We start from the raw sequence: 14,572 nt of genomic DNA on the forward strand, positions 1-14,572 counted from the left end.
GGAAGTAGTTCCTCACCAGGTCTCTGCATATTGTTTAAACATTTTGTCTGTGCAGATCTCGCTGTTTTATATCACAAACTTCTCACCCTAATACAAAAATAGAGACATTTGTAAGCTAATACACACTGAAACTGGGTAATCTGATTTATACTGACTGCTGTGCTCCCCTGCTCCTTGCTAACTTCATTCTTCCCAGCAAAGTGTCCCTTTTTCTAGCAAACTTCATTACTAAATATTGGAGTCATCTCACAACTCTCGGGGATAGCCCCTTTTTTTATATAGAGAATTTGCTGAAGGAAGAACCTGCAAGTGTCATTGAGGGTTTTCACATCCCACCCATAAGATTTTAGATCATCAGGCACATAGTGATCTTAAAGAGACAGTCTACTCCAGAATTGTTGTTGTTTAAAAAGTTAGATAATCCCTTTATTACCCATTCCAAAGTTTTGCATAACCAACACTGTTATATTAGTTTAATTTTTACCTGTGTGATTACCTTGAATCCAAGCCTCTGCAGACTGCCCCCTTTCTCAGTTCTTTTGACAGACTTAAATTTTAGCCAATGAATGCTGTCTCTTAAATAACTCCACTGGAGTGAACACACTGTAATTTTTATGGTACACATGAACTAGCACTGTCTAACTATGGAAAACTACTGTAAAAATGCACTTAGATAAGAGGCGGTTTTTAACAGTTTAGAAATCTGTTTGAGCCTACCTAGGTTTAGCTTTCAGCAAAGAATACCAAGAGAACAAAGCAAATTTGATGATAAAATTACATTGGAAAGTTGTTTAAAATTACATGCCCTATCTGAATCATGAAAAGTTTAATTTTGACTAGACTGTCCCTTTAAATTACTAATGCTTAATTCATGTAAGTAATTAAAACGTGATTATTTTTGCATTGAAATTACCCTTAAATGTCAGTTTAACAATACAGTTTATTTTACAAGAGGATTTTTCCAGCTGCTATAGGTTTGTTTTTTTGTGCATTTTTAGCTCAGTGCAGAAGAGAATCAGCATTTTGTACAATGGTTTAATCATGTTCTTTTACACAAATTATACAAAATGTGCACTTCTAATGTTATTTTGTGGGTTCTTGCAATGTACCTTCCTTCAATTTATCTAGCTCTATACTAATCAGCTTAGTACGTCTCAAGGACCAGATTTCTGAACTGCAGACACGTTTTTCATATACTTATGTAACAAAGCCAAAAGATAAAATACCCTTTGTCTTTTTAATGTTTTCCTTTTTATTCTCCTTTTAGCACGTTCCACCCCTACATGACTTTAATCCTTCACTATTAATCCTCATTACTGAAGTCCAGATCAGAGCTCGCTGACAAGCCAATCACACAATGCATTTGCCTCCCCAGCCTTCCTGCTGCTCATGTTGTTATTAATTAGCCAGAAGAGAATTTTCCACAATAACTTATTCTGCTGTTAATGAGACTGTAGCTGACAGTTCTTTTGCAAACATTAACTTACTCTGTGTCGGCCAGTGGAACAGATCCTTTGATGATCATCATTTCAGATGATTTGTGTAGATTAATGAATCTCTTGGTCATGTGACCAGAGAGCCTCAGTCCAATAGCAATCTGATACTATGTATTCCATTAAAGGGACAGTAAACATATATAAAAACATGACATTCTGCTTAAGTATGTGACCATTAAAAGTTTGTTATAGGGTTCCATGTCTTGGTCACCGCAACTACCATGAGTCCCCCTTAAAGGGACAGTCTAGTCCAAAATAAACTTTCATGATTCAGATAGGGCATGTAATGTTAAACAATTTTCCATTTTACTGGTATCACTAATTTTGCTTTGTTCTCTTGGTATTCAAGGTTGAAAGCTAAACCTAGGAGGTTCATAAGCTAATTTCTAAGCCCTTGAAGGCTGCCTCTTCTCTTAGGGCATTTTGACAGTTTTTCACCACTAGAGGGTGTAAGTTCATGTGTGTCATATAGATAACACTGTGCTCACGCACGTGGAGTTCCTAGGAGCCTTCACTGATTGGCTAAAATGCAAGTCTGTCAAAAAAACTGAAATAAGGGGGCAGTGTGCAGAGGCTTAGATACAAGATAATCACAGAGGTAAAAAGTGTATTAATATAACTGTGTTGGTTGTGCAAAACTATGGAATGGTTAATAAAGGGATTATCTATCTTTTAAAAGAATAACAATTCTAGTGTAGACTGTCCCTTTTAATAGCCTCCTTGACTGTAAAGGTGTTTTTTTTTTTCTAAGGGCGGCAATCAGTGGCCATACCACCCTGCTGTTCCCTTTATAAGAGGTACAAACTGTCTCTTCTATACAGTTGATGTCTTCATCCTGCACAAGAATGCACTCATTTTCATGAGAGCATATCTTGGTAGTTAATTATAAAAGTCTTTTTTTACTTCTATGTTCTGTTATCAGATCTAATGTTCTCCCCGGGACATTTTTAATGGGTGTACTATCCAGCTAATTTTACTGACCAAATGGCTAAAATCATTAAATGAACCTCTGTTAAATTATGCAATTAATTTGTGCTTTGGATAGAGAAAATGGCTGTTTAATAATGCTCCCCGGCGGGCAAAGTGTTTTGTGTGGAGAACACGGAGTTCTGTAATACTTTTAAAAAAAGATTCCACTTGATTATGTACAAAGTTATGTATAACAAGATTTTTTTTTAAAAATAACTAAAAATGTTTTTTTATTTTGCTTTAGTGTTTCATTACAAACAGTAAATTGTATACGTTTAGCATTTATAAGTCCGCCAACCTACTATGAGATGAATTGTGTTATTGTCGCGCAGGAGATGGCATTGCCTAACCATGTTTTGTTTCCTGGTTGTAGAATCCTGGTTACTGGATAGCATTGTACGAACTGGACCCTTGCCAAACTCATCGTCTCAGACTATGATCCAGGATCAGGCGGTTTCCGAATCAGAAGCCCAAGAGCTCAGAAAGGTAAAATATATATAAATAAACATTTTCTCATCACAGGAGATTATTTTTAACCATATGATTTACAAATATTTCAGTTCAACTTTTGATAAATATACAGTATAAACAATACAGATCAGTAAAACAGGGTATGGAATTTAACTTAAACTTTCATGGTTCAGATAGAGCGTGCAATTAAAATAAAAAGAAGAAATAAAACTTTCCAATGTACTTCTGTTAACAAATTTAATTTGTATTCTTTATTGAAGTGTATATCTACATAGGCTCAGGAGCGTGAACTTGTCTTTAGTACTGTATGGCTACATTGTAGCAAACACTGCTTCTATAGAGTGCTGAAGAACTGCACACTTCTGATATACTCATCAACAGAGGATACTAAAGGTCTGATAATAGACAACTCTATTTTGGACGATGCAAAAATGAACACATTTTCACGGTTTTAAATTCATCAAAAATACATTAAAGAGCCATGATACCCAAATGTTGAAACACTTGAAAGTGATGCAGCATAGCTGTAAAAAGCTGACTAGAAAATATCACCTGAACATCTCTATGTAAAAAAGGAAGATATTTTACCTCAAAATGTCCTTAGTATTCAAACCCCATTGCAAAGGACTTTAAGGGGCCCATTTATCAAGCTCCGGACAGAGCTTGAGGGCCCTTGTTTCACGGCGAGCTTGCAGGCTCGCCAGAAACACCAGCTATGAAGCAGCGGTCTAAAGACTGCTACTCCATAACCTGTCCGCCTGCTCTGAGCAGGTGGAATAGACATTGCTGCAATTCAACCCGATCGGGTTGATTGACACCCCCCTGCTGGCGGCCGATTGGCCGCGAATCTGCAGGGGGCAGCGTTGCACCAGCAGCTCACCAGAGCGGCTGGTGCAATGCTGAATAAGGAGAGCGTATTGCATTCAGCGAGGTCTGTCGGACCTGATCCGCACTGTCTGTCGGACCTGATCCGCACAGGTCCGACAGACCTTTGTTAAATAGGCCGCTAAGCAGCAAATCAGTATGTCTTTGTGCACACTCATATTATTTCCCTATTCAGTTTAAGGAAGTTTACTATGAAATCTCATGAGAGTTAAGTGAAATCTCATGAGATCACAGTAAAAGAGTTCATGACCTCAGCACTGCTGATGCTGATTGGCTGCTGTTCATTTCTTAATTTTTTTATCTTTTTTACCTGCAGCTGGACAGCAGCTGAATTATAACTTTCTCCAACATTGGTGTGTCCGGTCCACGGCGTCATCCATTACTTGTGGGCATATACTCTTCCCCAACAGGAAATGGCAAAGAGCACAGCAAAAGCTGTCCATATAGCCCCTCCTCAGGCTCCGCCCCCCAGTCATTCTCTTTGCCGCTCTGAACAAGTAGCATCTCCACGGAGATGGTGAAGAGTATGTGGTGTTTAGTTGTAGTTTTTTATTCTTCTATCAAAAGTTTGTTATTTTGAAATAGTACTGGTATGTGCTATTTACTCTGAAACAGAAAGAGATGAAGAGTTCTGTTTAAAAGAGGAGTATGATTTTAGCAGCAGTAACTAAAATCAATGGCTGTTCCCACGCAGGACTGTTGAGCCCAGAGAACTTCAGTTGGGGGGAACAGTTTGCAGACTTTTCTGCTCAAGGTATGACTAGCCATTCTGGTGAGCTGAGGAAATTGTGAGGTAAAATATCTTCTTTTTTTACATAGAGATGCTCAGGTGATATTTTCCGGTCTGCTTTTTACAGTTATGCTGCATTACTTTCAAGTGATTTAGTAAGTTTAGAAGTATTATGTCTATTTTAAAGCATGAATGAATATATGCAACAAAAACTTTTGTTGTTTTGTTCATGCCATAAAGCCAGTGAGGACTGGAATTGGGGAAAACACAGCTATAAAGGCAGGAAAGTATTCTCATTTACACTATTCAATAACTTTCCATCAGTCTCCTTGTCAGTTGATTGATTCCTATGTCAACCCTATAAGGTGATGGCTCAAAAAACATGAGAAAGGTCTCTTCTGGTCTGTTTTCTTTCAGTTAACGCTCTGTCAGCTTGTTGCTTGCTTGACTTGCCGGTATCATTATTCACACAAAGTGAGACAGAGAGAGTGTGCTGCCAGAAAAGGACAGGATAGGTGGGAATGATAACATCTTGTAGCAGTAGCCCTAGTTACTACTAACTTTATTTAGGTTTATGCTGCCGTCCAGATTTTACCCATAGGAAATGGAGGATGAATGGGTTTTTGTTAACAAGTAAATTCTCAACGAATGTATACAGGACAAAAAAACATTTATTTATGTGACAAATGTTTTGTCCAAAACAAATGTATTGTCTGTGCCTGTGTCTATATGATAATATAAGTACATTTAATTAAGCAGTAGTTATTTTTTTATGTGACAAATTTCAAAATTGTATTCCATTTCTCTGCCCCCTGTATCATATGACATCCATCAGCCAATCACAGACTCATATATTTATACACATGCTCAGTTGAAGCTGATGTCTCAAAGTGTATATATAAAAAACAATGCACAATTTGATAATGGATATAAATTTGAAAGTATCTTAAAACTGACTGCTCTAAGTGAATTATGGATGTTTTAGTTTTATTTTAGTGTTCCTTTAAATTTTACTCCCATGCCCCTTTAAATGATATACATTTGTTTCTGAATACATATACTGTAAATGCTATCAAACAGCTCATTTGTTAAAGGTAGATTAGCATCCAAAAATAATCAAGAATTGTTCAACCCTGGTACTACATGCAGTAAAAAAAAACAAGTGATATTTGAGTATATTTGTGAAATCTTTTGTGTGTGTATTGTTACAGCTGCAATAACAAAGTGCAAAAACAACGTAAAACCGTTAAAATGACTTCTACCAGATATCTTGTTGAACTCTTTTTTTGTATTCTTTCAGTAACACATAATAGAAGCCAGATAGTTCTCTGTGGAGTCTTCACAAAGCTAATAAATTCAGAGAAACAGCTTTTACATCCAGGATTCCAAAAAGTAATGTGATTTTGGGTGTATCCGGGAAAGATTTCTACCACTTTGGTTATTAAATGGTTTAGATTGTTGGTAGCATTTTATGTACTGGTAAATGTTTCCTATTTTTTTTATTGTATCTATTAGGACATTTTAAAAAAAATTACAAAATAATATCCCAGTTATGTAAAATCAACACGATAAACAGACATGAAATGGGATTGTGATTCAGTGTAAAATGTTTTTTTTTGGTTTTTTTTTTTTACCATTTCCAATTGATTGATATCTATGAGCAAATTTACTCTTGCTATCCTTTGTTGAAAAGTAGGTAAGAAGGCTCAGGAGCATGCACATGTCTGCAGCGCTATATGCTTTTAACAATTTTATACATTTTCAAGAGCACTAGATGACAGCAGTGTTTGCTGCCATATAAAGGGTTGCCAGTTGTCCTCTGTAAAAACACTGGACAATCTGCTGGTAAATGGTCACAATGGTAGGTGGTTACACATTGCCCCTGCAAAAGCCCAAACTTTTAAAGGGACATGAAACCCATTGTTTTTCTTTCATGATTTAGATAGAACATGCAATTTTAAACAACTTTCCAATTTACTTCTATTATCTAATTTGCTTCATACTCTTGATATCCTTTGTTGAAAAGCATATCTAAATAGGCTCAGTAGCTGCTGATTGGTGGCTGCACATAGATGCCTCATGTGATTGGCTCATCCATGCACATTATTTCTTCAACAAAGGATATCTAAAAAATGAAGCAAATTGGATAATAGAAGTAAAGAATGTTATTTAAAATTGTATTTTCTATCTGAATCATAAAAGAAAATTTTGGGTTTCATGTCCCTTTAATCACACCATGTATAATTTTTACAACTGAGCAGTCGTTGTACCTCTTGGCTTCCATTAACATAAAAATCAATAAATGTACCTCTTTGATTGCTTATAATACACGTAAACAGCACCATATGTGTAGTGCATTGAGACATAGTAGGCATTTCCATCTAAAGGGGAGGAGAGTCCACTGCTTCATTTATCACTTGTGGGAATTTAGACTCTGGCCACCAGGAGGAGGCAAAGACACCCCAGCCAAAGGCTTAAATACCTCCCCCACTTCCCTCATCCCACAGTCATGCTTTGCCTTTCGTCACATGAGGTTGGCAGAGAAGTGTCGGAAGATTCGGAGTAGTCTCTTATGGAGGGTAGTACTGTTCGCAATGGGACTGGAGTTTTAAGTAGTCCTGTCAGCCTCTCAGTGAGAGCATGGGTGAAAGTTAGAGTCCGTAGATGCAGGGGGAGTTCTTCTGCGAACCCATCCCAACTCATATTAACAGCTCCTTAAGCAATCAGCGTTGACGAGTTTCGCTGCCTGCTTTTATTCTCTCAAGTCCATGTCAGGAGCGACGCTACTAACCTGTCACACTTGAAGGGCCGTGTTCTTGTTCCACAGCGTTGATTCTGGTAAGATCGTTTCATAATATACATATGTGATAATGCAAGAAGACAGGGTCACAGTGTGACTCCTTTTATCTGAATATAATCTAGGGTAATACCCTCGGAAGGGGGTTATGGAACAGGGGGGATTTTAATATACATAATAATGTTTATTGTGTTTTTGCTGTACTTGTGTGAGATGAGACTGTCAGTGTGGAACAGTTAGAGAGAGTTTTAAGCGGGCCTTTTTGGCGCGTCTCTCTCGCTCAGTGCAGGGGCGGCCCTGCATGGCACTCCATGTGACCGGGTGTGGCCTCAGTATCTTCCTCTTTCTTGACCTGTGTTCGTAGGAGACGAAAGCTGTTTCTTGTAGTCCGGGTCATAGGAGGTGGTGAGTGCCCCGGCCATTGAGATATAAAGGTGCGATTTAATCTATAATCAAGTCTGTAATAAAGGCACAAGCTATGGTTGACACTGATATGTTGGAGGATACTCCTTCCTTATCTACAACTACTAGCTGTGTATACTGTGAAGAGGTTCCGGTGGAACCACCGTTACAGCTCTGTTCCACATGTTATGACAATATTACTACTTTTTCAAACAAGATGAAACTTTAAGAGTAGTATAGGAGCTAAGAGGTTAACCAACAATTCCTCTCTTCATAGTATAATATGGAAAGGAACACCCAGCTCTCCAAACTGTAAGCCGATCAACTTTACTCTTTGGGGTGAGACTTACGTAGCTTTATGTTAACCCCCTCAAGGGCAAGAAATATTCTTAAAGCAAAGAAACATCCACTGTAACACTCATTACTTATACACACTGCCGCACCTTGCGCAGCCCAGTGTGTGTGAGATATCAACAGCGCTTTTTCTAATTGAGTCTCAGAAACAACAAATCATGCTTCGAGCTTTAAACACTCTTACTTCACTCACCCCTGTAGTATTCCGGCACCAGTTTCCAGCCTCTGTAAATCTTGCTGAGTTTTTTACTCCTCTGTTCCTTTCTGTGTCGGGCGTTTCAAAGCTGCTCCATGGCTCACGCTGATCCTCTGACACATCGGAACGCTGGAACAGATGACCGGAAGTAGAGAGCGGCTCCTTGTGTTCTTTTCTGCAGCTCTGTGAATTGGTTACGATACCGAGGGTGGGGGTGAAATTACAGGACTGCCCATAGAAATCCTGGAAAGTGTACTCCTAAGATAGCGGACTCCTGACGATCCACAAAATTAAATATATGAAAAGAGCAAGGAAGTCCATATTCCGGATTTACTTAAAACATTCCCTTTATTAGGTATTCATTAAAAAAATGACATGGAGAAACGTACAAAAGTGCAGAGTCAGCACAAAGTCTAGACTTTGTGCTGACTCTACACTTTTGTACGTTTTTCCATGTCATTTTTTTAATGAATACCTAATAAAGGGAATGTTTTAAGTAAATCCGGAATATGGACTTCCTTGCTCTTTTCATATAATATTACTACTTCTAAAAAGAATAAAGTATTTAGTACAACTGAGCCGTCCACCTCTGAGGGTTCTCCGTCCCGCATGGTGCGTTCCCTACAAGCTTCTCCGATTACACGATCAACTGCAGACGTCGGTTTCTGCGGCCATAAGTGCGATGCCTCGTCCTACTAAGCGCAAGCAGAAAGTATGGCACTGCTATCCGTCTCAGAGGTCTTCGACTGCTGGATATCTCGGACAGATTATCCGCGGAGGAGGACAATTCCGACTTATCAGAGGATGTCGCTTCTGAGTCAGAATCGGCTACTTCTAGGCCTCCGTCCGGAGATGGAGCATTTGCATTTCCTGCTGAAGGAAGTGCTTGCTACGCTGGAGGTTCCGGAACCGAAACTTCCGGAGGAACCTTCGATCCCTAAACTGGATAGGGTTTACGAGGACAGGGTAGGGCCCCAGGCCTTCCCGGTTCCTATAAAAATGGTGAACATTATTAAAAGTGAATGGGAGAAACTGGGTTTGCCCTTTTCTCCCTCGTCTTCTTTTAAGAAGCTTTTCCCCGTTCCGGACGCGCAGCTTGAACTGTGGGGAACCGTCCCTAAGGTGGATGGTGCTATCTCCACGCTCGCTAAGAGAATGGCCATTCTGCTTAAGGATAGCTCCTCTTTTAAGGAACCCATAGATAAAAAGATAGAGTCCATGTTGCGGAAGATGTTCCAACTGACGGGGTTCTTTTTCCAACTGGCGGCGGCTGTCACTGCAGTGGCTGGTGCAGCTACTTATCGGTGTGACGCACTATCAGTAATGGTCGAGGTGGAGACCCTCCTCGAGTAGATTATGGATCGAATCAAAGCCTTAAGGGTAGCACATTCGTTCATTTCTGATGCTGACATGCAGATTATTCGCCTGAATGCTAAGACGTCAGGGTTTTCTGTTTTAGCTCGCAGGGCTCTGTGGCTAAAACCGTTGTTTGCTGACATGACGTCTAAGTCTAGCTTACTTTCCCTACCATTCAAGGGGAAGGTTTTGTTTGGCCTGGGCCTGGATTCTATCATATCTAGAGTCACAGGTGGAAAGGGCGCCTTCTTACCTCAAGATAAGAAAGCCAAACCTAAGGGACCTGCTTTCCGTCCCTATCGTGCAGACAAGTCTCTGCGCCAGCAGCCTTCCGCAAAATCTGAGCAATCCAAGGGATCTTGGAAGCCAGCAAACTCTTGGAAAAAATCCAAGCAGAACAAGAAGCCCGCCGAGTCAAAGTTGGCATGAATGGGCGGCCCCCGACCCGTCCTTAAACCAGGTAGGGGGCAGACTATCTCTTTACAAATACCTTGGAATGTATACCTCATATCGATAATGCAATTATTGACCATCAGGCAACAGAGTCCTTTACCGAGGCATGTGATGTTTTAAATTTACAGCAATTATATTCTGAGTCCTCACATAGTCAGGGCACTATTAACACTGCTGCCACCTTCAAAGACAAATCGAAATTCGATCCCATTCAAAGCAGGGGCCGAATTATAGAGACTTTTCACTCTCGAGTTGAACGATATCTACATGCCCTAAATGATAACCTAACTAGTTATACACAAAATTTGCCCAAAAGATTGAGAGATGCAATGAAAACATTACAAACGGATACTAGTATTGTCATACGCCCGGCCGACAAAGGTGGCAGCATTGTGGTTTTGAATAGATTAGACTATGTGGCGGAAGCCCATCGCCAATTACACAATCCCCAAGAATATGCCACATTAACTACAAATCCCACATTAAGGTTTAAGAGAGAATTACTTGAAATTTTGGACGATGGTGTTGAACATGGGCTTCTCAATGAACAAACTGCCATATTCTTGAATGTACAACATCCAAAGACACCCATGTTCCACCTTTTTCCAAAGGTTCACAAATCCCTTGTCAATGTCAAGGGTCGCCCCATTGTTAGTGGGGTTGACTTCTTACTATAGAGACTCTCTTCCTGGCTGGATACAATTCTACAGCCCCTAGTCAACATTTTACCTTCCTACACCAAGGACACTAAACACATCATTAATCTACTAGCAGATCTCAAATGGAATGACAAATTAATTTGGGTCACAATAGACGCAGTTTCCTTGTACTCCTCCATACCCCATTCTAAGGGTATTGTGGTGGTCAAATTTTTCTTACAACAATACACACAATATACTGAGGATTTCCAATCCTTTATCATTCGTGTGTTAGAGTTTCTTCTCACACATAATTTCTTTCACTTTGAAGGTAATTACTATCTTCAGAAATGCGGTACTGCCATGGGGGCAAAATTTGCCCCCTCATACGCGAATCTGTACCTTGGCATTTGGGAAATTAACCGCATTTATGGAGACAGCAATCCCTACAGGTCATTTATATATTTTTACAAAAGATATATAGATGACCTTTTATGTATTTGGTCTGGCCCTTCTGATGAAATAGCCAACTTTGTTTCTTGGCTAAATCAAAATGAGCTAAACCTTAGCTTTACATTTATCTCTGATTCTGTTAAAATAGATTATATTGACTTAACACTTACTGGGAATTATGATGGTTCCATCTCTACAAAGGTTTTTCGTAAGCCCATATCGGGCAACACACTCCTACACGTCACCTCCTGTCACTCAAAGAACACCTCTTATACCGTGGCTAAAGGCCAATTTATAAGGATAAAAAGAAATTGCAGCAGACAGGAGGATTATGTGCATGAGGCAGCCCATCTTGAGAGTAGACTTAGATCCAGACAGTATTCTAACAGATATATCAAACAGGCAAGAGAACAAGTTGACCGTATCTCCAGACAGTCAATGCTACTTGATAAAGGCAAAAATACACACAATGCTTTTCAGGGTATTCATTTTGTGACTGAGTATAGTGCCCAATACTCTGAGATTTGTAACATCATCAAAAAACACTTTCCCCTTCTGATTGCTGATGATAAGCTTACTGATGTAGTCAGAAATGGTATTAGATGTTCATTTAAAAAATATGCAACTTTGGCTTCAATTTTATCTCCCACTTAACTCAGACAGACCACACAACATACTAGCTCTGGGCTGAGACATCAGGGCATGTATAGATGTGGACACAATAAATGTAAGCCTTGTGACTATGTGCAAATTACGACAGAATTCAGATCTACTACAACAGGTTAAATTTATCCTATTAAATCCTGTCTAAATTGTACCAGTACTAATGTCATATACCTTGTCACATGCACTCTTTGCAATATTCAATATGTGGGTCTCACTTCTAGGGATGTCAATTCCAGAATAAGAGAACATATCTCCTCCCTAACAAGGGGCACAGCCACCACTCCCCTAGTACAACACTTTGCGACCAAACACAACTGTTGCCTGGACTCATTCAGATGGGCAGCAATTGAAAAAGCTAAGGTCCCTATCGGGGGGGGGGGGGGGGTGACATAGACAAGGACCTAGCTAAACGTGAAATTTACTGGATTTTCCAATTAAGAACTAGACTTCCCCAAGGTCTGAATTCCAAATTTGACCTTATTAATTACTGGGAGTAATTACCTAAGATATCTATGCCGTTTTCAGATCTTTTGTCTCATAAATTGGTTTTAAACTGAAGGTAAACTTTGGTGAATTAAAGCCCGTTTTTTTAAAAATACTATTAAAAACAGGGGCACTTTCATTCATCAATGTTTACACAGCAGCCGTTTTGTTAAAAAAATTACCTTTTTTTCTTTTCACAGCTACAGCAGCTTCCCCGTGCTAGAGATCCTTTATTCACACGTCGGCAATGACTAATTCTGCCTCCTCCAATCACAGCTTTCCCCCCAGGGTAGTCATTGCCTGAGGCCATGCTGTGATTGGAGGAAGCAAGATTAGTCATTGCTGACGTGTGAATAGAGGATCTCTAGGTGGGGGAAGCTGTTCTAGCTGTGAAAAGAAAAAAAAGGTAATTTTTTTAACAAAACGGCTGCTTTGTAAACTGAATGAAAGTGCCCCTGTTTTTAATGGTATTTTTAAAAAAACGGGCTTTCATTCACCAAAGTTTACCTTCAGTTTAAAACCAATTTATGAGACAAAAGAAATTGTAAAGAATTCAAAGAATATGAAATAAAAGCTCAAGCTGTAAAACAATGTTTTCTAGAAAATAATTATAATCTATAATTAGAACAAGCACTAGAAATGAGTTAAAATTAAAGATCAAAAATATTTATTGAAATACAAAGATAAAAACTAAGTAGAATGTAAGATTGAAAAATAGAGTTTAAGATATAACATTTTGTTAAAGGATACAGTATTAACCCCTTAACGACCGAGGACGTGCAGGGTACGTCCTCAAAAAAAAGGCAGTTAATGCCTGAGAACGTACCCTGCATGTCCTCGGTTTGGAAAGCAGCTGGAAGCGATCCTGCTCGCTTCCAACTGCTTTCCGGTTATTGCAGTGATGCCTCGATATGGAGGCATCCTGCAATAACCTTTTTAAGCCATCCGGTGCAGAGAGAGCCACTCTGTGGCCCTCTCTGCACCGGAGATCGGTGGCTCCCTGCGTTGGTGGGTGGGAGCCGGACCGGGAGGCGGGTGGCGGCCATCGATGGCCCTGGTTATGTGCAGGGGGGGCGGGATCGTGGGCGGGGATGAGCGGGGGCGCGCACGGACGCGCGCGCGTGCACGGGAGGGCGGGGGCGGGCACGTGCACGGGGAGGGAGCGGGTGGGAACCGCTACACTACAGAAAATTTGTTAATAAAAAATGTTTAAATGCCTTAATATTTTTTTAAAAAAAAAAAGATCAGCAAGGTGGTGGGGGTTTGTCTGTGTGGGGGGGGAAGCTACACTACAGAAAAAAGCCAAATAAAAATAAAAAAAGCACTTTTTTTTGCAAACTGGGTACTGGCAGACAGCTGCCAGTACCCAAGATGGCCCCCAATGAGGCAAAGGGGATGGTCAGAGAGCGGTTTTGGGGGGGATCAGGGAGGTTGGGGGCTAAGGGGGGGATCCTACACCCTAGCATATGTAAAAAAAAAACAAACCTTTTATTTTAGTACTGGCAGACTTTCTGCCAGTACTTAAGATGGCGGGGACAATTGTGGGGTGGGGGAGGGAAGGGAGCTGTTTGGGAGGGATCAGGGGGTGGGATTTGTCAGATGGGAGGCTGATCTCTACACTAAAGCTAAAATTAACCCTGCAAGCTCCCTACAAACTCCCTAATTAACCCCTTCACTGCTAGCCATAATACACGTGTGAGGCGCAGCAGGATTTAGCGGCCTTCTAATTACCAGAAAGCAACGCCAAAGTCATATATGTCTGCTATTTCTGAACAAAGGGGATCCCAGACAAGTATTTACAACCATTTGTGCCATAATTGCACAAGCTGTTTGTAAATTATTTCAGTGAGAAACCTAAAATTGTGAAAAATTTTACTTTTTTTTTCAATTTGATCGCATTTGGCGGTGAAATGGTGGCATGAAATATACCAAAATGTGCCTAGATCAATACTTGGGGTTGTCTACTATACTACACTAAAGCTAACATTAACCCTACAAGCTCCCTAAAAGCTCCCTAATTAACCCCTTAACTGCTGGGCATAATACACTTGTGGTGCGCAGTGGCATTTAGCGGCCTTCTAATTACCAAAAAGCAACGCCAAAGCCATATATGTCTGCTATTTCTGAACAATGGGGATCCCAGAGAAGAATTTACAACCATTTATGCCATAATTGCACAAGTTGTTTGTAAATAATTTCAGTGAGAAACCAAAAGTTTGTGAA

The 14,572-nt window shown here is 40.0% G+C and overlaps 1 protein-coding gene across 1 annotated transcript in view; it reads left to right on the forward strand.

Annotated features, from left to right (window-relative positions):
- Positions 1-14,572, forward strand: part of SNAP47 (synaptosome associated protein 47) — a 114,185-nt gene that overhangs the window by 70,087 nt on the left and 29,526 nt on the right. The window contains exon 4 of the mRNA XM_053713735.1: positions 2,839-2,951. Within this exon, the coding sequence (XP_053569710.1) occupies positions 2,839-2,951 (113 nt within the window). The remainder of the gene's footprint in view (positions 1-2,838; positions 2,952-14,572) is intronic.

The sequence above is a fragment of the Bombina bombina genome, chromosome 5 (genome assembly GCF_027579735.1).
Source record: "Bombina bombina isolate aBomBom1 chromosome 5, aBomBom1.pri, whole genome shotgun sequence".
NCBI classification, from domain to species: Eukaryota; Metazoa; Chordata; class Amphibia; order Anura; family Bombinatoridae; genus Bombina; species Bombina bombina.